This window comes from Tetranychus urticae, chromosome 1 (genome assembly GCF_039701765.1).
Source record: "Tetranychus urticae isolate SD_2017Ah chromosome 1, NJAU_TeUrti_SD_1.0, whole genome shotgun sequence".
Classification (NCBI taxonomy): domain Eukaryota; kingdom Metazoa; phylum Arthropoda; class Arachnida; order Trombidiformes; family Tetranychidae; genus Tetranychus; species Tetranychus urticae.
In genome coordinates, this window is record NC_142958.1 from 31,690,029 (window position 1) to 31,712,593 (window position 22,565).

The window sequence follows — 22,565 nt, forward strand, 5'->3', positions numbered from 1 at the left end:
TTGAAGCATTAAAAGCAAATGAACAAAATTGTGAATATTTTCCAACTTTTCTGGCCAAGTTTAGCTCAGCGATTAATTGCAATCTCATCTGATTATTGAAACATTTTTGCCTACAATTTATAGTTTCATTTAGCGATTCACTTTCAATTGTTGTGTCAAATTATTGCAATTATTGAACCAATTTTTGCCAATATTATATTCAATGTCATTTATTTTATCACTTAATGTCAATCTAATCTGTTATTGAAGATTCCATTGATGATAATGTGACTTTTCTTGATCATTTCCATTCATGAAAACTCTTCATTTTATTTTCTCTTCTCAAAACATTCCTTCAATATCATGATTTATCATGATTGAAACAAATTCACTTTCCACTTGATAATGAATATCTTGGCGGTATTTACTTTGCCTGGTAAACTTATCAAGTTAAAGTTAACAACAAAATTGATTAGTTGATCAATTGGATTCACATTTTGGCGATGAAATCTGTTCCAATGTTTATCTTTTCCTTTGGATTCTCATTTTCATGACAACTTGTTTCATTTAATTAAATGTACAATTATCATCAACTTTCAGGCTGCTTCAAAAGACACTCACTGAATAATCAATCTTGCAAGTTGTTCATCTCAACCTATCCAAACAATGTGTGTCCAAACAGTTTCTCGTTCAATTTTCCTTCTCAACCAAAATTAACCCAACATTTGAATCTCTCATTAGAATGAATTAATTAAGTTTAGTCAAATGCAAATTGAATATATTCAACTATAAACTCAACAAAAATGCAGTTTCTTGGCTAACAAATGCAAAGCTGACATAAATTAGGTTCGTTTGTTGATGTGCACGTTCAACTCATATCGACTCATGAAATGACAATTACATTCAATCCATAAGTTTGACAATCATTTGAATATCACTTGAAACGGCTTATAATCTCAATGAAGATATTGTCAGGTATTGCAAGTGAATAAAAAAGAAAGCAAAAATTAACCTTAACAATTAGCCAACAATGTTAACATGATAACTCAATTGAACCTGAAAGTTACAAGGTAATTAGCGAAATTTGAAACTGATCAGATTATTAACGAATTTAGAATCGTGTTATAATCATATTTCATATAAACATCTTTTTCTGAGTAAAAAATGAAAAATTACTCTTCAACTGTAGACACCTTTCAAGATAAAAGATTGAAATGGGACTTGAAACGCAACTTTAAAATTGTCAAGATTTTGGTACAAGATGAAGGCGTCATTTTAGCCGAGCTTTGCGGCTATTAAAATTGTTATCTTTAAAAGATTTTCTTTTCCCTTTCTGGCTCTCTTTCTCGTTCTTTCTCATCTTGTTTATCATCATCTTGTTATTTCTTTACTGATTGACCCAGCTAGTTGATACAATCTTTCCTTTTTTAAGCCGTGTTATCCATGGTCCAGTGAGTCCCTTTCGCGTCACTAACTTCAAAAGGAAAGTCAAGGCTCAAATGGCTTGAGAAAAAAAGTAACATGAACAAGAAGGAAGGAGAAAAGGCGAAGCAGAGAAGAAAAAAAAGAATGAAAAGAAGATGAAAATGGCCCAAAAATGAAACAGAAAAGTTAATTTCTTAATTGATTTTTTCAAAGTCTTTGTATTAATATTTGTTCACAAGTTGCTCTCAGACTTCCATTACCATCACATTAGCATATCAATATATTAGTCGAGAATAATGTTCAATGTTATCAAGATGAGCGTCAATATTTTCCATCAATATCTTCATGTTCCTCAAATTCATTATTATTCTTCTTCTCTAGTAAGCAATTGAAAGCTAATAATTTAGAAATCGAAAACTCGTGATTCATCAAAAAACTCTGTCTTTTCAGCCTTGAGTTTCTTCAGCATTTACATTCTCATGAAAAAGATAATCCTTTGATTCCTAGTCGAGTTGAATCTGAATTTCTTGTCTTCTTGAGATGATCACTGAAGATTTTAGCATTTCATGGTTAACTCAGATGGACAATCATAAATAGATTAATGGCCAATCAGTAAATCCAAACAATTTATCTGTTGAATTGAAATTTTATTGTTTTCATCATTTTTTCATCAAAGGTGGAGTTTTGATTCTTTGCAGTAACGCCATCTGGTTTTGCATTGGACAATGAATGTTGTGTTTGCATTTTTGCTGAAAAATGATCAGTTGGACTTTAAGTAGACTTTGATAAATTGACTGTCCAGTCCGGTTAAGGTCAACTTTGGATGATAATTGTCTTGAATAATAGTCGGAATCACTGTTAATGTTTACTTTTGTCATTATTGATAATTATATCAAAAAAAAGAAACATTTCGTTTCTCATCTCCCAATTATAATGTCATTTATTAGATTGTTAACCCGTTCAGAGATGATCATAATCAACTTTAATCATGATATATCATTATGATAATCAGGAGAAGAGAAAACTTTCAATTTATTAAATGTCTAACAATGTTGAAGCGATGAAAACAAAAGAAGAGGAAAAAAAGTCTTCATTGCCTTTTGAATATTCAATTTGTTCACTCATCAATATTTACAATTTAACCACTTTTCAATTATACCTTTAACATTGTGATTACATTTGAATTGGTCTTTGTTTGCACACCTTTTAATATCATTAAGTATCTTAAATATGCCTTTAAGCTTTACTCGGACTTAACCTACTATTAGCCGAATGTAAATTACAGTTTAATTTGCATTTTGTTTCAATTTCTTTGTAAATGTATTTTTTGCCTTCTCTAGATTAATCAAGAGATAAATTGAACGTTTACCTTTAAATGGCCATGTAAATATGAAAAGGTGTCATCATGATTAATTTCATTTCAAGTGATGAGTATACATTTACATTTTCAATTGTAATGATTACAATAATTGGTCAACATCTTTATAAGTGAAAACCTCCCAACTTTAGGCTCATCTAAAGGCACTGATTGACCTTTCAACAAGTTGACTGTGAAAATTGAATTATTTTCAATTGATTTATGTAAATGTAAATCAATTGTTTAAATGCATTTCTATTTCCATCCCAACCTGCAAATTAATTTATCAGTTCAAGTTTGTTTATCTCACTCTTCACCTGAATTTTGATTAACCTTTTCTGTCAATTTTGCTTCAATTTTCATATCATTTGAGGTTTTTTGATGCGCTTTTTAAGCTACTTAAGATGATAAATTTTGTTGCTTTTTTTTGCTCATTCGGTTCGAGATGTTGATCACAGGGAAAGATTTGATTGATTCCTAAGTGATCTTGATCTGATCACTTTTTAATGGCCAATTAGCTTTTGTATCACAATTTTGACAGTTTTTCAACCTCAGGATGAGAAGAGAAAGATGAGGTGAAAAAATAACCATGTTGACAAGTTAAAGCAAATCAAACTGTTCAACTATCATTCCGTCCAATCAAAGTTATTAAACTTTTTTTAAGTGATTCTTACCTTTTTATTGATTTTCACAAATTTTCATCCTTTTTTACCTTCTTTGGCATCAGTGTCATGATGCAGGCAAAAGAGACGAATGTTTCATTTTCCTCTTCTTTCAAATGATCGGGAAATTGGTTTCAATTCTTGGTGAAATGATACATTTGAGGAAAGTAAAATGCAAAGATTCAGCTAATTTAAGCATTTTCATCAAAACCGATGAACAGGCTTCAAGATGGTAAAGATGATGATTAAGCCCAAGGCAAATGTGAAGAGTGAAAAAATCACTTTTTGTTACTTCATTTTCCTTTATATCAATTCAAAAGAATTGAATTTTTTTCTTCTTCTCTCTTCATTTGCTCTTTTTTTTCAATGAATTTCATCTTTTTTTCTGCTTCATCTTCAACATCTATTTCCTTTCCATGTCTATTTCATTCTCAATCTACAATGTTTCAAGTAATTCATCTTGAAAGGAACTGCAACTTTTCTCTCTCCATCTTCATCTTCTCTCCTCCTTCCTCTCAATTTCCATCTAGTTTTGTTTTCTTCCTCCAACCAACGATATTAATAGTCCAACTCGAGTTTTCTCATTTCGCTCATTGCAGATGAAAAATCGAACAAACATCGAACTATTCCATCACTTTTCTCTTTCACTCTTTTATCTTCCTCATCATTCCTCAAGAAACTGTTTCACTTTCGATATTTAACCTTCTTTTTGGCGTAATTTTGTTCGTTCACTTTCCCCACAAACTAACACAAGTTTCAAATTTTTCACTTGATCATCATCATCATCATTATCTTTCTCTTCCTTTTTTCATCTTCTCTCTGGTTTCGCATCTATGATTTGTGTCAGAAAAAGAAGAGAGAGAGAGAAAAAAGTTGAAAGCTTTTTATCTCAACTCAATCATCACATTATAAGCTATTTCATTTATTTCATTTCGCCAACCTTTTAGCTTCATCATTTCTTTCAATTGAATAAAAAAAGCACTCACTTTTCATCTTCTTGTTAAGCTACCTAAGATGCTCACTCCCAGTCATTGGGCTAAACCTAGAATCAAATGTTCACCCAGAAGTGAAACTAAAAATGAAATCACTTTTTGGACCAACAATTTGAAGTCAAGCCTAAACAGTCTAAAAGCCTTTTGACTTGATCAACACTTTACCTTTAACATAATAATAATAGCAAAAATATAATAACAATAAAAATAATAATAGTAATAACAGGGAATTGAAGAGCAAAGAGTGAGAACGATTAAATAACTGCTAAATGAAAAGGTAATAATTGAATAAAAGTCAACCTTTTTTCATCATTTCTCTACTTCTGTCTACTACAGTTAATATCATCTTCATTATCATTTAATTTTCTCTCCATCTTTTGATCACGATGATGATGATGGTGATGATGAAAGTGCAATAAGGTGTTTCCCCTTAAAAAAAGTTGATCTTTTTTTCAACTTTTTTTTTCGCCTTTTCAATAATTCTGTAAATTGAGTGAAAGCACAGCTTCCAATGATGAATGTTCAATACTCTTTTCAGTTTCAATTGTTTAAGATTAATTAATGGTTAATTGATGCAATTAATAACTGTCCTGTTCAATTGCATCTTTTGCTTGACATTTGTGACAACAAATGTTCAACTGTTCATTTGCATCAATTACAAAGATACAAAAATGTATTTACTTAAGTTTTGCAAGTTACAAGAAGAAATGTTAATCTGTTGATAGGCATTGATTGATTGATGAACTCACATGTAAAGTAGTCGAAATATTATTGAAATTGATGTTTACTATTGAATAAATTGACATTGATTAACTTTTCCGTTTTTTCAGGTCATTTTCAAGTAAACTCAATTGCCATAACAGTTGTCTTGTGTTGTTAAATTGCGAGTTTTAATTTTACTCGCAACAAAAAGCACTAACAAGGTTTGCCTTTGTGTCTTCGTCTGCTTTTGCCATATTAATTAAAAAATATGACGAAAATGAAGACAAAGGGAAGATGATGATGAAAATTCTGGTGAATGGCGAAGAATTTTTCAACAACAAGAAAAAAAAGATCAACAATTAGCTTGCTGTCAATCAATCTGTAAAAGTCAGTTTACTCTGTTGATTGTATTTTCTGACTTTTTTTCATGGCAAACCTTTTTCTCCTTCATTCAACCTTTTGCTCTATTGTGCTCTTTTCCATCATGAAACCAGTCTAACCAATTTCACCTGAAACTTGAGTTTGAAAAACAAAAGCTTTTCATTTTTGTCTTTAATTGTGTTGACATTGATAGGAAGCAATGAATGATTTTGGGTTAAATTAAAAACATGTTTAGATTTATTGTAATCCAAATTGAGTATCGATTTTTGCTCGTTAACTTTTTTCTCTGATCATTTCTGTTCGCTCATCAGTTTTGCAGTTGTTTCATGTTAATGTTGAGTTGGTTGTCCAACAAATGCTTGAAAACCATTATATTGTGATAATGATTTTGCTATGACGACAAGGAAAAAAAGTGCATTTTTATGAAGAGAAAAGCAAAAGGCCAAACAATGAGAAAGAATAGGTTAATAACATTTTTATGTTGTTATCCAATTAAATGATACTATCTTATGTCCTATGTTATAGTCAATGGTGATTATAAAAATGACCTCAACACGCATCTTGTCTCTCATCGTCTCTCTTCTTCTCCCTCCAGGTATGATTATCTGGAATGAGCATTTCTCTACAGGAAATTATATAGACTTAAGGATTTCTTTCAAGTTTACAATTTTTTTTCCTCTACCTTGGCCACTTTAGCCAACCCTAATCATTTTGTCTGTTAACATTGATTTGACAAAATACTGTTGATTAAAGCTGTTTCAAGAGACAACACAATTTACAAATTGTTGCCATTTTATGTAACCAGATTCACTCTCACCTATTGTTTACAATCTTGTATAACATCTTCAAGTGAAACGATAAACACACTTTTGCCAGCTTATTTACTTGCCTCTCTGATGGCTACTTGTCAGTTTTACAGCTTTTCCTGTTCAGTTTGAAATTTAAGTAAAAAAAAATCATCAACATGATGAAGAAATGTTTCATTTTTGTTTCTCCTTAGATAATCTTCTGATTGGTCAAGTTGCTTTGGCAAAAAATGCCTCCTTCTTTTAATAAGATGATGAGATTTTGTTTTCTTCTTGTTTCTCCTTCTTCCTTTGATGGGAACTTGATGACTTTAAAGTCTAGTTTCAGACAAAATTGTGAGAGGCACTGAAAGTGAGTATGATGAGGATGGATGAATGGAAAGGTAAAGAGAAAGGTTCATAATCTTGAAGAAACTTCAGTAATTGAGCTTCAATGAATATGTGACTGAACATCAGTGTGTGTGTGTGTGTTGAGTGTGTATGTTATTGCATTGCCTTGGGCGATAATTAAGTTAACCTCCTCTGGTTCAGCACTTTCAATGATTTTTTTATTTTAACCTTGTTTCTCTTTATTTTCATATTTTCTCTCTCTCTCTCTTCACTTTCCCTTCATTTTCATTATTATTACAATGAGCAGTTGTCTGCAAAAATGCTCAAAAAATGGTCACAAAAGTGTCTTTTTTTTGTTCAACTCTTTCAAGAGTTTTTCTCATGTTTGCCAGCAAACTGTTGCGATCTCTTATTTGCCTGGTTAAATGTTCAAGTCAACATTACACATATCACTTGCATGCTCAATATCTTTACTTATCATCCGTAAATAATAGTTTATCATCATGAGCTTTTTAAGCTTCAGGTAATCATTTTCACTGTTAACGTAAAATACATCATTTTGCATATTTTTGTTGAAAAGCTGGCAAACAAAATTGTGATTATTATTGCATTGGTTTGCAGTTTTTATTTCATTTTTCATTTTTTTTTCTTGCTTCTTGCAAAAGCAAAAGAAATTTTTCTCAAAGTTTTGCAAAAATGTTTGTTCAAAAGGTAAACCCAAAAGTAGTATTGATTATTTCAATCAAAAATGATTGGAAAAAAGGTGAGTGAAGGAAGAAGAAGCAAAAGTTTTCTGTAATCTTTTTTTCTCGCTCATTTAATTCAATGTTTCATTTCAATTTTGGCTCAGCTTCTGCCAAATGAACAGCCAAACTGAACTGATAATTTCCTATCTCACCTCACAATCAAATCAATCTTGTAAAAGCCCAGCCTTGGACACTTTTCCTTGCACTCTTCATTCAATCTAATCTCTCTGGAGAGTTTCTTGGTCTTTCACTTTTTCCTGTTCAAAATATCATCTTGTTAACAAAAGTATAAAAATATAAGATAAAAAACAAGAGCAAAAAGGAGAAGCAAAAAGTACGATGAAGATGATGGAGAGAAGAAGAGGAAAGATGTGTAGGAAAATGATAAGTTCTGAGAGAAGGCAACTTGCATTGAATGTGTTCATGTTGCTCTTGTTCAACCAAGCCTTCAGCTTACAACCGATTGTCCGAGGGCGATAAGCAGACCACCACAGTTGATTTCAAAGACAAACCTTTTCGTTCACTTTTTATTCATTTTTTTGCCTTCTTTTCCTCTCATCAGCATCATCTTGAGTAACTTTTATATCTTCTTGTTGTTCATCTTGTTGTTTATCCTTTTTCACCATTCAACTTATTCTTATCTTTCACTTTCTTCTTCATCTTGTATTCCCTTCTCATCTTTTTCATTTCCACCTTTTCCATCCTTTCGTCCATTCCATGGACCAACTGGACTCCCTTGTGGACATAAATCTTCAACTTTTAACCTTCCACCTTTCACTTTCATCTTCCGTTAAACTTTTATTTATTGTGTTTCTCTTCCCTTCTCTTCCTATTTTACTCTACTTTAGCTTCTTTTTTTCAATAAAAACAAATCAACATTCATCCAAGCAATTCATTCATTTTACAAATATTTATCTCTACAAATTGACGTTTCAATGAAACAAACATTTCAAAATTCATCAATTTCGTTGAAACTTTTTTGTCTTCTCTTATCAAATTATAGCAAATAATATTTTAAAAACAATGCATTTTCACTCTGCATATTCAATGATACTCTTGTCCATTGAATCTGATTCTGATTCAGAATATTAAATTCAATTGTAGTTACAAATGTTGGCTCTTCAAATACCAAAAATTTAAAATTCCTCAACGATAAAGGGTTAAAATGACAAAGTTAATGATTTGGTTTAATGAAAAGTTAAACCGTTTCTCTCTGCATCTCTCTCTGTGATCTTCATTGACTCTATGAAAAGTTACTTGATACTGGTCACGTTGTTTGTTTGGTCATTTGTGTTGAACAGTTTATTGTCCACTTTGAGCAGTAATCATGCTATTCATGGATGGAATTATAATTTTCCCTTTTTTTCTCTCTTTTCTCATCAACAGTTTTGAGCTTAAGAAATACCCAGGAAGAGGAACCACCTGATCCATCTCTTATGAGATTAGATAATATGCTAATGGCAGAAGGAGTGGCGGGTCCAGAGAAGGGTGGAGGTCAGGCTGCAGCAGCAAATGCTTCAGCAGCTTCAGCAACCGGACAATCAGGAGGAGAAACGGCGATTGAACATTCTGATTATAGAGCAAAGCTTGCACAAATAAGATCAATATACCACCAAGAATTGGAAAAATATGAGCAGGTAAGTTGATGATTCAATTTTGCTTGTAATCTTTTCAGGATAAATGGATTCTAATAATGGATTCTCTGGTTTTGGAATCAACTTTTAACTGAAAACTTTTGCCTCTTTTCTCCCATGAACACAGGCCTGCAATGAATTCACAACCCATGTGATGAATCTTTTACGAGAACAATCTCGGACAAGGCCGATAACACCGAAAGAAATTGAAAGAATGGTACAGATAATCCATAAAAAGTTTAATCAAATACAAATTCAGCTCAAACAAAGTACCTGTGAAGCTGTAATGATACTCCGTTCGAGGTTTCTGGATGCAAGAAGGAAACGTCGTAACTTCAGTAAACAAGCAACCGAAATTTTAAATGAATATTTCTATTCACACCTGAGTAACCCTTACCCAAGTGAAGAAGCCAAGGAAGAGTTAGCCCGTAAATGCGGTATCACAGTGTCACAAGTATCTAATTGGTTTGGTAATAAAAGGATAAGATATAAGAAAAATATTGGTAAAGCTCAAGAGGAAGCTAACCTTTATGCTGCCAAAAAAGCAGCTGGTTCACCTCCTTACCCTGGGAACATGATGAGTCCACCACCTCCACCCGGAAGTGCTAGTAGCCAAGAGGGTTGGTTGGTCAACGGGTGCGACTACGGCCAAGGACATTATTAATAGGTCTCTCTCTCTCTCTCTCCAATCCCTTCCCAATCTCCCGACTCTTCATCTCTTCCTATCTGTATGTCATAATGTGTGTGTCTCTTCCTCATCTTTCCTGGCAAACAAGCAAAACAAATGTAATTCAAACTAAACTCTTTCTCTTCACTCTTTCCAATCTTCCTCTCTCCATGTCTATCATCATGTCTAATCTCTCTTTTTGTTTGAGAGAGTATTCTTAATCAATTTACAGATCCAACTCTCTCCTTCTCCTTCTCTCTCTCTCTCTCTCTTTCTCATTGGACAATGTAGATTAATCACTTTAAATAATAATTTAATTCCAATAAAATTCCAATGCTATTTAAAATTCTTACCAAACACTATCAATCCTGGTTATACATTTACATTACATTATACATTATCATTAAACTATGTAAAAAATTTTGACTCAAACTCGACTTTTTCCCCATTCTTTTCATTCTTTTTCCATCAAATCCTGATTAACCCTGAAAATATTGAAAATGTATGGTGAAACGACTAAATAGATTGTTCAATTGAAAGCTCATGAAACTTGACCTGCATCATGTTCCTTTTCAATGAACCTTGTAAATCCATTAGAATGTAAACGATGAACAAATGATGATTTACATGAATCTATTATCTGTTGTTGCTTTTTTTACTCACTTATAATGTGATTATTGATTGATATTGTCAATGATCATGGCCGAGATGAACAATATGTTTACAGCAATAAAATGATTTATTCACTGATCAGTCCATTTCTGAATTGTTCTGTTGCCTGTTAAAAATGGTTTAATCTCAAGATGATCTTGAATAAATAGTGAAAAGAGGGATTCATTTTTAGGATCAGAACAAGAAAAATTGTTTCCACCAAAAACTGGTTAAAAAGTTGAACCCAAACTTTACGGACCAAAAGCTCGAGACAAAAGCAAAGATAATTTCTGGTCATTAGTTGTTGTTGTTGTTGTTACCTTTCTAATAACATTTTAAGGTTCCTTTTTTTATACCAGTTTATCTGTTAACGAGGTTGTTACAATAATATAATATTACAGTTGACAGGTTACAACACGTTGTTGATATGAATGGCGATATATTTATAAGGTAATTCACTGAGTAAAAAGCAATCAATCATCTTTTTTTTACTTTCACTTTTCTCTCTTTGCTCTTTGTTATCATCATCATCGTCATCCTGTTTCATCCGTTAACTGTTGGTGTTCAATTAGGTGCCAATGAACAGGTAAAACGATTTGAAAGTTGACCCAAAATGAGCGAGACAAAAAATTGATTCCTTTTTGTCATTCTTCTGGTCCGTTTGAGTAAAATCAATGAATTATGGTTTTTACATGAATATAAATTTGTTTTGTCAAGAAAAAAAGGGATGAAAATGAAGGAAAACAGATGATCAGGAGGAAGATGAGGATGAGGATGAAGGAGGAAAATGAAGACGATTTGTTGATCATTTTCATTCAATTGAAAGTTGGTTGCAAGTTGCATGATGAAAATGATGATAACGAAAAAAGAGATTATTTTATTTTATCTTCTCTCTTTTTTTTCATTTCATTTCATTTTATTTTACTTGACCATTGGCTAAACCACATTAAGTTTTAAACTGAATCTATATTCAGAGTTTTATAGGATATTATAGAAAGTGAAAGAAATGATGAGAAGAAGAAAAAAAAGGGGAAAAGTGAGTCTTGTTCATCATCTTGTTCGTTGTTGTTCAGTGTTACTTTTGTTTTGCTTTCTGATTCCATGGTTTCAAACATGGTTACAATCGGAGAGTTGAATCTCGCTGAAACTCCCTATAAATAGCCCAAGACAAACTTTTTTTTTCTGATCATCATTAATGTCGATGAGAGAGTTTCAAGAGTTGGTCAAGGAAAGGTACAAGCAAAAGCCAACACATAGAGGGAAAAGAGCAAAGGCAAAAAGTTAGGAAAGGTCAGGCTGAGGATAAAAAGTATCAGACAAAAGAGGAAAGAGGCAAAATTGACAGAGAAGATGAGAAGAGCATCTGAAGAGAAGAGATATAAGACTGCCTGGGAGTAAAAAAAAAGAGTCGCCCAATCAATGCTTCTTCATCATCTTCTTGGTTGCCTTTTTTTTTAAACCTGTTATTAAAAGTAAAATTGGTGATACTGAGGATTATTTTGTTCAACCCTGGCTTGAGAGAGAAGAAAGATGTTCACTGGAATTGGGGAAGACGAAAGGCTATCACAATGGGAGATAAGGAAAGATGATGATGATGAAGATGAAGATGAAGGAGAGAAAGAAGAAGCATAAAGAATCTGTTAGTAAAACCAGTCACTAGTAGGGCTGAAATAGCCCAGGAATCCTTGTGGTTATCTTAAAATGGTTTGTACCTTTAGGGCAACACGATTATTTCTCTTCTTTTCTTCATTTCACAAACATTTTTTTCTCTCATCATCATAATCTTCTTATTCTTCTTCTTCTTTCTCTTCTTCTTCTTCTTCTTCTCTTCTTCGATCTCCTTTTTTTGCTAGTTACACTTTTGCTTCTTCACTTTTCTTTCCCTCGCCATTCTCAATAATACTTGTTGTTGCTCATTGAATTGAGTTCACTTCAGTCTAGTCTTTTCTACCTTTACCTTTTTTCTTCACCTTTTTCTTTCACCTTTATTTATCCACTCTTCTTCTCTTTCTCTCTTTCACTCTCAGTTGTTCAAATTGAAAGACCCCATATGTTGATCATTATGAGTTTTAGCTAAATTATTTCAGCCTCCCTCTGGTTAAGACATTACACTGTTTACCTGAACAAGATTAAGGCAGAAACGAAACAAAATTTGTCTCTTTTTTTCTCTCTACCTTTTCTTGACCATGTTAACAGTCCAATTGCGATTAACTGGCCATTCAATTGACACACAGAAAGTAGCCTCATTTAATTATGGCCATTATGAAAGATGTTACTCTCTTGTTGAATTAAATCTCAATAGATGTTTAATGTTTCCCATTTGAAAGGAAAACCTCTAAATCTTCTTCTTCGCCTTCTTCTTCCTCATCGCTATCAAAATCATCATCATCATTATCAGTGTTATTGTTGTTGGTTTAAGAGTTTTTAAATTGAATTTAATAATAAACGCTTTGGTACGCTTTTCAATCAAATACATTATCAGATTGGTATGGTTAAAGGGGATTGAAAAGGCAAAAGGCATTTCATGAATTGTTGTTTTGTTAACCATTTTAGTTGTGATTATCACTGGATTGTTAGCGAAAGATTACTTTAGAAGAAAAATTTCAATTTATTTTTCTCTCATTGCTCTCCAATTATCATTGTTAATTATTGAATATCAGGTAAATCTAAATGTCTATTGAAAATGGTATTCATTAGATTCAGTTATTCCAATAGCAATTTGTCCATTGGTTTGTAAACTTATTATCAACTGTTTCAATCGACAATCAAATTCATTTCAAGTTTACTTTGACCAGGTAATATTTAACGATAAATAAATTGTTTGCTTTTCATCTTCTTCTAAAGGTAGATTATTGTTATTATAATTATTTATGGTGTAACTTGTATTACGTTATTAAATTATTATATGCTTGTATTGTGTCAATATTATGTTATAAAATGAAATTTTATCTCCATTATAACATCATCTTGACCATGAAGGTTTCAGTTACACTGATTAAGCTTAGTTGTATCAAATATCAATAAGTTGCTCGCCATTTTTCATAATTGTCAATCAATATCATCAAACTGTGTGATTAGATCATTTTAAAAGTTAGATAACAAAAGGATTATCTTGAGAGGTTCCAAGGATTGGAAGACATTGAATTGTGTGGAGAGGCTCAGCTTGAATTGGAAACATAATGTTACTTTACATTAGTGAAGGGATAACTTTTTTCTGGTTCCTTATTAGCTAAATATTTTCAAATGACTAATGCATTTGCCGAGAGGGCCTTTTCGCGTAATTCAATTTGGGAAACAGATTACATTGAAAGTTGATCAATCCTTCCTCTAGCTGGTAATCAATGTAGATTATCATTCTTGGGTTGCCAGTTCCTCTCCATGAAAATCTTTTAAAACAAATGATACTTTTAGTGTATACTTTGGTATTTGATGTCCAAGTAAAGGAAACTTTTCAAATCAAACGAAAATTCACATCATTCGAAGCTAAGGGAAAATATAAAAAAAAGAAAACATTAGCTGAGGAATGCAAATTAAATGAGTAAAGATGAAGAAGAAGGTAAATCTGGTTACAAGTGTAATCCAGGTACATTATCATGACTGGGACACAACAAGTAAACTAAATTGGATGTTGCGCTGATAACTTGTTATAAAACCACTTGTGTTTTCTCAAATCTTTCATTTCCATAAATTATGTGTGACACATTTCCAGTCAATGTAACCATTTCCAAGTCACCAACTAACCGGATAACCAATAGTATCAATTAGATGAGACAAGAGTCACTTTGATAGGATATCCCAGACAGTCTTAGTGATGATAAATGATACATGAATAAATAAAAAATCAGAATTGACTGTAAAATGCGGAACCAATCAAAAGATGATAAATTATAAGACAATACAATATGTCAAAACGCCGGTAACTTTTATTAGCTTAAAGGGGGTTTACAGGATGAGCTTGTAGGCGCTTCACCGAATCATGATAGCTTTATGTAATCACATAAGTGGAAATTTGAGTTTTCATGAATTTAAGGAGGTAAGTCAAGTTGAGAAAATAATAAAGTATGAAAGAGCATAAAAAAGAGGGAAATGTTGAGGGTAAAGGTTTTTATGTATTTTGGATCAAGTCAATCAGGTCTCTTGTTTATCTGAACAAACCAGAGCAGGTCGGGTTTGAATGAGCGTGACTCAATAGCATTTTTTTCAGCCTTTTGGCAATGATTAGACCATGGTAAAGTCTGTGTATATCAGGTATATTTAGAGTAGGTAGAATTTCTGGTTTATTCTGATTGTCCATTGCATTAATGTCCTAGGATTAGTAAAATTTTTTAAAGGTTGATTAAACTTAATGTTGGTGAATTTTTAGACTTGTTTGCTTTTAGATACAACCAGTGTTGTTGTGTAGTAAATATGCAATAAGAGCTTCTTTTGGTGTAGTCCTGGTTTAGGGGTTAACCTCGAAGGTTCACCGGGTCACCAAGCATATGACCTTGTGAAATTGTCATAAAAGACCCATTTTTCATTACTGGTGATCAATCTGTCAATAAAAAGAGCCATTGCGTTGACGACAAACATTTTCATGTATTTCTTGTATCCGTTGTGACATGTAAACTCTATTGAGCTACAGTTACTCCGAGCTCTATTGCAAGTTCCCTACAAGTTACGTTTCCTTCGAGATTGGCCTTCAAGTCGCCTTTCAAAACTATCAATGGTCGTCCTTCCTCCGGCTTTTCTTGGATGATGAGGTCAATAGATTTAAACCTTGACCAATATCTTCTCACTGTTAATGACTTCTCACCAAACGCCTTTACAAGTTCATATTTTTCATTCCTTTAAATACTCATGTATTTCCGTTTTGCCTGTAATTTTTCTTGAACAAACGGGTTTCGGGAAAGACGATCAATATTTTGTTTTAAATTGTCTATCGGTCACAATCTTTAATAATTTATTTTACAAATCAATTTGTTACCAAAGTAGCAAGTAAACATTTTTTATTGATCAACCTTAATCAGTGTAATATCAAATTGAATGAGATGGATTTGGCTTATATAAAGTTCATTTTCTTGTCATTAATTCGTCGTCTCCTCATCTTTAAGAGGATCAAATGAAACCCACAATCCACAGTTGAATGGTTTTATAAATTGTTAAACTTTAATCGTTGTTTGATCAAAGGTGTTATGCTTCATGTTTTAATCGCCATATCTATTTGATCAGAATAAGTCAATAATGTTTGTGTAAGCTTGTCCAGATAACCAGATTTTTTTTACGCAACATAAAAATTTGGATATTTTTAAGTCATTTTTTTCTGGTTTTTTTTTCCTTCTCCTCTCTGGTTATAATGCAAGGTCACGCGACTTTTACTCTCTTTCATTTACTTTCTCATCATCGTCATCGTCATCACCATCTTCATCTTCCCTGGTAATCTGGACACGTAAATTTGACAGAAAGGAAGATAACACGGTCAATCCATGTTTTCCCCATTTCCCATTACCAAACAAAAAACTGGACACGCTTACTCAACTCCTCAACTCGTCATATTTTCGCCATACTCTTATCATCTATTGGACGCTTTTTGATAGGTTGATCTAAGTCACGGGAAATGTCAAATGAAAAAGTCTGATTGGCCCACTAATTTATCTACCTGTTCTTCCCTCTCATCATCATCATTTTTATTCATCTCATTTTTAGCTCCTCACTAATGAGCCTTACTATCAGTCCTACATTTATATGTAATTTTGTGAAAGCAGCAAGAGAGAGAGAGAGGCTGAGAGAGGCAGAGACAAGCTCATATGAAGATGATTACATTGAAAAAGTCATTAACAGTCATGATTACATGATGATTGTTAAAAAATGGGCTGGAAAGTTTTGGCTAAATGGGAATGGCTAAAGCACAGTGAAAAAGGCTAAAATAATCATGGGTTTATTTACCTTGACATGGTGATGTCTTGTCAAACAAGATTGACTCCCTCTGTCTATCTCTTGCAACCTGACTCCCTCCTTCCTCTCATCATCATTATCTTCAAGGAGCTCTTTTCCTAGTCTCTTTTTTTATTTACCTGTAAAAAAACGATATGAAAGTGATCACCTTCATTCCAAGCTTACTGGTAACTCTCATACCTTTTTTTTTATTACAAAACCATGGCTTATTTTTTATCATTATCATTAAACTTTCTTCTTTCTGCATCTATTAACATACTAATAATGTTAATAACCATATTAATTGTACAATTTTGTATCTCTTTTTTTTAGTTGCAACCATTCCTTGCTTTACCGACTTGATTTGATTATTAATGATGATATTAGTTTATTATTTTGTGCAGAAAATTGCATTTCTCAAATTATCCTCTTCAAAATTGTTGCTGGAAAGATAATTTAAAGGCAAATTATTATCATTAATGGTGTTATTGAAATTATTTTGTTGAATTTCTGATGTCAACTTTGGATTATTTTGCATGATTATTTAGTCTTCTGGTTGACAGTTGCAATTGATAGCTATTGGTTAGACATTGGTTTTACCATTGAATTTGTGGCTTTCTTTTGTTAACAATTTAATTGTTGATTAATTAATCTTGGTCTGACTGTTTGACTTTTGTTGTAAATGGCTTTGTGAATTTAAAATTCAGTTTTCTCGTCATGTTGGTGGTTTGTAACAGTTAGTTAACCCATTAACTGGTGATCAATTGAGAGGACAGACTAACCTGATGATTCTAGTTGACTGTTGATGAATGATGTGCGTCAATTAACTCGCCAAGTATCATTTGAATTTGCTCAGTTTTGTTGTTAAATGTTGTTTTGGGTCAACGTTTTTGCATTGAGGGAGTTGATATGGTGGTAACATGTTTATAAAATTACATTTATCATCAACGAAGGAGAGAAAGACTGAGCATCAAGACGAACAAGATAAAGAACAAGAAAACAAATAATCTTGAAAAATGGTGAGATGGTGATGGTGATGATGAGAACAACAAGAAGCTTTGATACAAGAAGCAACGGAAGTAAATAATGATAATTTGATATGAGCTCAACAATAATATGTAACATTGGTCTTGTGTTTTTAAGATAATCACATGAAAAGGGGGTGAAAGGGAGAGGAAGAAGCTCGCAGGATGAAAAAGCGTTGATCCAACTCATGATTAATTACATAAATGTTGCTTGTTTTTTAGCTGCTTTCAAAACTGCTAAAAAAACATCTCTTTTATTCAACTTTTTTAAGGTTATTTCTTTATCAAATCAAGTTTATAACAAAGTTGTCTCATTTTTTTGGTTTTTTGCCTATTTAATTAAACACAATAAACAAAAGCAACACTTGATCAAGATTTTGTAAAGTAATCACAGATATGTAAACAGTGAAACGAGCCAAGAATCTGGTAACAACAAAAGACTGTAATAAGTGTAACAGGCTGATGTACAATGTTATCAAAATTAAACACAATTAATACAAACTTAATGACAACCAACGGAACAATTAACACAACAATGGAAAATTGACAAGAATTTGTAAAATTATTAAAAAACGAATAATAAATGAATGGATTAATTGTTAGGTATTGATAATTAAAACCAAAATAATGTCCGACTAAAAATACCGATAATAAGCCTTTAGACATCGATCAATCGGATTTTGTTAATAGATAATGATATCTCATAGTATCTGATATTAATAATGGATACATTGACTTGTTACTTAAAAATTATTTCATTTTTTCATTTCGTTTGTCCTACAATTTTTTTATTGTAAATTATATGCTACTGTTAAATGACAGTTAATCGTAAAAGTGATTTTTTTGAAGACCACACTGAATAGTTCATCTTAGGAGTCCTATCAAAGGAAAATGTCTTCATCAAAACAATAATCATCTTTGTGTGTTTTTTGTGCCTTATTTTTTACAGCTTTCATCTTCAACACTTGTTCATGATGTGAAAATTAGTCACTGGTTGTTTCTTGCATACAACAGTTATGCAAGAACAATGAATATCTTCTGAGCTTATCTTCTGTTTTCAGCTGCAACATCAAGTACCGTATCGGCGAACATTAAGGCACAGCGCTTATAAATGAATAGACTTATTTATAAGCACATTTACATCCATTGCCCATGTGTAAAAAAATCAGTTCAAATTGGGACAATAAATTTTAAATTGGTCAAAAGGAAGCCTCTTCGATGAAATTCTTGCTTTTTTCAAACAAAAGCCACTCAACAGTTCTAATTGTCAGATAAAAATCGTGGAAGCTCAGCAATCGAAAATTATGACAGGTAAATCAGTCAATCATTGCTGAATTCAGCGTCTCAATTACTAGCAGATGTGCCTCTTATCCGATTGTTTTGGTGCTTCTAAATGTGTCCATCTCACTTAGAAGCACTGTGCCTTAATGTTCGCCGATACGGTAAGTAAATATAACAATTGGGATTTTAAAGTAATTGAACAGTTTTCTGGTCAACGTTATCTATTATCTAACAATGTAAGCTATAATCGATTTGGTAAATTGAGTTGTGACCATCATAGTAAATGTTGAGGCCTTTCTACTGTAATTTTTAGATTAAAATCAAAAGGCTCTACTGGAAAATTGTGTGCTTCCAGTTGCATATAATTTAATTATTTCAATTCAAATTAAATTTTGAGCTAAACAATACTTAAATTACGAATATCCAAAATTATTCAAATGTTAACTTTGCCCATTAATGAATGACTAAAAAAAGCTAGACTAAGGCAAAGAGTACAGTTAAGGTTGAAATTTTTTTCCCTTTTCTGGTCAAAGGGATGGAAGAGTTAAGTTATTATTAAATTAATCTACTAATACACATACATAGATACAATAATACATGTTACCAAGGTTGTTAATTGATGATTAAAAAGATTGAAAGGCACATTTTATGATAGAGGATCATCATTAATCACAAAGTGATTATCACAACATTAATTGGCTAACGAGTTGCTGTTGTAAAAATGAACGTTCATTATTGCATAGTCGCTTCAGGTCATAGGTTTAGCCCAGCAAATCACTTGATTAATAATGATAATCAGTATAATCTTGTCCAAGATTTTGACCATTAAATCCAAATGTAAAAAGTGAAACAGCCAAGATTACAATGGATGAACAATATGTGAACAATGTAATGTTTACATTGAACACATCTTTTTTCTGGTTCATTTTTCGTTCATCCTGATTTACATTACTGTTAAAAGATTAATGTTAACCAAAAACTTTTTTTTTCTATCGAGTAATTGAATAGATGAACCTTTACCTTGTCATCATGATGGTATAGTAAAGCTGAACACACAGTCTGTAAGAGAATAATATTTCCTATCTGAATTTATTTGATTGGTGACATGTCAGATAAGATGAAACTTCATATAACTCCTCCTGTTACTTGATAGATATTGTATAATAGCCGGAGGGAATGACTTTCTTAGATTCAATTGAAACCATTTATTCAACTTAACATGTCTCTTCCATGGCAAAAAAAAGGAGTGAAATCATCTTTATCATCTCTTTACCTTTATTTTTGCAACCATTTCTTATTTGATTTTTTTCCCTTTTGCCTTTTATAACAAAAACTGTCAAACTAAACTTTTTTTTTCTTCTTTCCTCTCAATACAATCTCTTGTCACTTTAGGTCAACTCATTTCCCGTTCATGAAAATGGTAGCATCTTTGGATAATATAATTTCCTTCGGATTTATCAGGAACACACGTTAACTACTATCAGTATTGCGTATTATAAAGGATGATGGCGATGAAAAATCTCTCCTATTTAGGATCATTCTCTTCTTGCAATTACTCCTCTTCTTGGATCAAAATTTTGTCTCATTCCCAGTTTTTCATCTTCATCATCATAATCATCTTCGTCTTATCCAAATGAGACACTAAATCACGCAAAATTTCATTTGAAAGGTTGATACTTTTGCTGTAAGCTAAATATATTTTACCTTGTGCCTAGTTTTTCATCTCATTTTTATGGTAAATCTGTTTCTTTTGTACACTGAAATATTTCTTTTTTTTCCTTCAGATTTTTTTGCCTTCGTAAGCCAAATAAGAAACGATCTGTTTGAGGATTTTCTCTTCTTCTCTCTCCTTCATCTTCCAACTCATCAGTATCATTATCATCATCATCATCTATTTCTCAAAAGTAATCTGCAAGGTGAAAACATGGGAAGTCTGTCATCTATCCAAGTCAAATCCATTCACAGCTTTCACAGGTTCAGCTTGCTCAAATTCAGGAAATAAAATTTCTCCTTATCATAATCATTAGTTTATCTTTGCCTGTATCATCATCATCATCAATAACATCTACAACTTTTCTCCTTTTCACCCTTTTCCATGATAATCATTAACATCTCTGAATATGTAAAAATCTGATAATTCTCGTAAGTTTCAGCTTTTAATCAACCTCAGGTTAAAATATTTCTGTCTCTAGAAATTACTTCGTTAGTTTGGTCATTCTTTCCATTCCATAATAATCATGTTTCTTTTCAATTTATCATATTTTGAGATATTGAGGATCATTGACTCAGTAGTTAACCTGTAACCCAATTAACGATTTTCAATGCAAAATGATGATCACCATTGAAATGTGTAATTCATTTCAAATGATTACCCATTTCAACCTCTTCTTGGAACTATTAACAATTTAATTTGAACTAGTTTTTTATTTTGTTGGTTATTTCTTTTTTATTAACAGTATTAATCAAATTAATTGCTCATTTTGATGGTCAAACCGATGAAAGCGGGAAAAAACCACATTTTACTCGGTTATTTACAAGTTTAACATTGCGATTGGTCCTAATTCAGCCTCTATCATAATATCATAGTTGGACTGTTGATTGAAGGTTTGGAGTCAGTGAAGATGAACTCAAAATATTAAGTTACTCGTAAAAGGCAATACAATGATTTATTAAGCTATTATTTATCTGATAAATCGTATTGTTGAGTGGAATCAATTAGATGATATCATAAAGTATCAGTTTAAAAAAAAGTTAACCAAAATTAAGAGCATCAACTTGATTATATTTAATTAGACGTCTTTGGACGTCTAGTTGATGTTGTTAACAAAAATTTACTGTAAATGGTTCACAATCAGTCTTTTGGGTTGAAATAATGAAATATTATTGACAAATGAAGAAATATTGAAACTTTCATTGAGCCTGAAAATGTTGATGATGGTGATAATGGTGGAAGAGGGCAAAGAAAAGGCAGAAGAGATGATGATGATGAAGGGTGAATGTTGGTGTAAAAAAGGCCTGGATCAGGTCATTTTTACTTGTTCTTAAGGTCAACTTGGTTCGATTTTTTCCTGGCAACTTTTCTTCTGCTTCTCATGATATCAAATGAAATATCAAACTTGGAATCCAATGAAATCAAATGTCACCCAACTCTCCCTTGTATCTGATGTCAAATTATATCTTCCACTTGACATCCTAATAATTTTTTATCCCGTTTTTTCTCCTTTCGCCATCATCATCATCATTTTTCTCTTTCCTTCGAACTATGTTTTCACTTTTCTATTCTCAATGTTTATCAGTGTTTTGGGATATTTTTTTGTTACTTTCTTCTCTTCCTATTTTTCTTCTCATTTTCTTCTTTTTTTCTTCCTTTTCTCTCTCTCTCTTTCTGTCCACTTGTTTCATAATCAGAATCCCATGGAGTTTTATCAAGTGAACCAGAACTCTCTTGGAAGGGAAAAAAGCCAGAATGAAGAATTGGATAAAAAGATTCTTAACAATTTTGTACACACTGACCACTGGGCCATTCCATCGGTATTAATATGTGCTTCTTCTTTCAGGCGAAATATTAGCTTGATTGATTGTCCATTGAAAAGAAACAGATGATGATGATGACGAGAGGGAGTAAACCCTAAAAGAGCCTCCAAATTGTTTCATGTGGCTAGAAAATTAAAGAATCTAGAATTTCATGTCATTAAACTAAATAATGGCCTTTGATCAAACCTTGGGTTTGGTCATATTCGATGAATCAAGTAAAATCTATTTTTCACTCCCTCAGGCTTTAATGAAATGTCGCTTCTTCCTGCATCACCATCATCAACATAATCATCATTATCGTTTCCACCATTAGCAGCAAAATTTTCATCTTTTGACCATCTTCACAAGATCTGCTTTCCTGTTATTACTTAATCAAACTTGATTCAATAAAAGTCTGTAAATTAATAAAAGCGCATTTTCCTATTTCACTGATTTTCAGTTGCCACACTCAATTCATTTAGTTTAATTCGTCTCCTTGAT

The 22,565-nt window shown here is 32.0% G+C and overlaps 1 protein-coding gene and 2 long non-coding RNA genes across 4 annotated transcripts in view; 2 read left to right on the forward strand and 1 right to left on the reverse strand.

The window, feature by feature from the left end:
* exd (PBX homeobox extradenticle) overlaps positions 1 to 10,113 on the forward strand; it is a 52,583-nt gene extending 42,470 nt beyond the window's left edge. The window contains exons 2-3 of the mRNA XM_015928736.3: positions 8,767 to 9,017; positions 9,142 to 10,113. Coding sequence (XP_015784222.1) covers positions 8,767 to 9,017; positions 9,142 to 9,678 — 788 coding nt within the window. The 3' untranslated portion in view covers positions 9,679 to 10,113. The remainder of the gene's footprint in view (positions 1 to 8,766; positions 9,018 to 9,141) is intronic.
* A 5,189-nt stretch (positions 10,114 to 15,302) lies between these two features.
* Positions 15,303 to 16,543, reverse strand: LOC112538807 (uncharacterized). Its single transcript, XR_016197778.1, has 3 exons — positions 16,447 to 16,543; positions 16,258 to 16,385; positions 15,303 to 15,914 (listed from the first exon to the last, which is right to left on the reverse strand). It is a non-coding gene; the product is annotated as an uncharacterized LOC112538807 (long non-coding RNA).
* Positions 16,544 to 17,910: 1,367 nt separating this feature from the next.
* LOC107362145 (uncharacterized) lies at positions 17,911 to 22,513 on the forward strand. Of its 2 annotated transcripts, XR_001568620.3 has the most exons (3): positions 17,980 to 18,343; positions 19,944 to 20,235; positions 20,336 to 22,513. It is a non-coding gene; the product is annotated as an uncharacterized LOC107362145 (long non-coding RNA). The 2 variants fall into 2 exon arrangements; XR_003082159.2 differs by having other exon boundaries at positions 17,911 to 18,343; positions 19,944 to 22,513.
* The last annotated feature ends 52 nt before the right edge of the window (positions 22,514 to 22,565 follow it).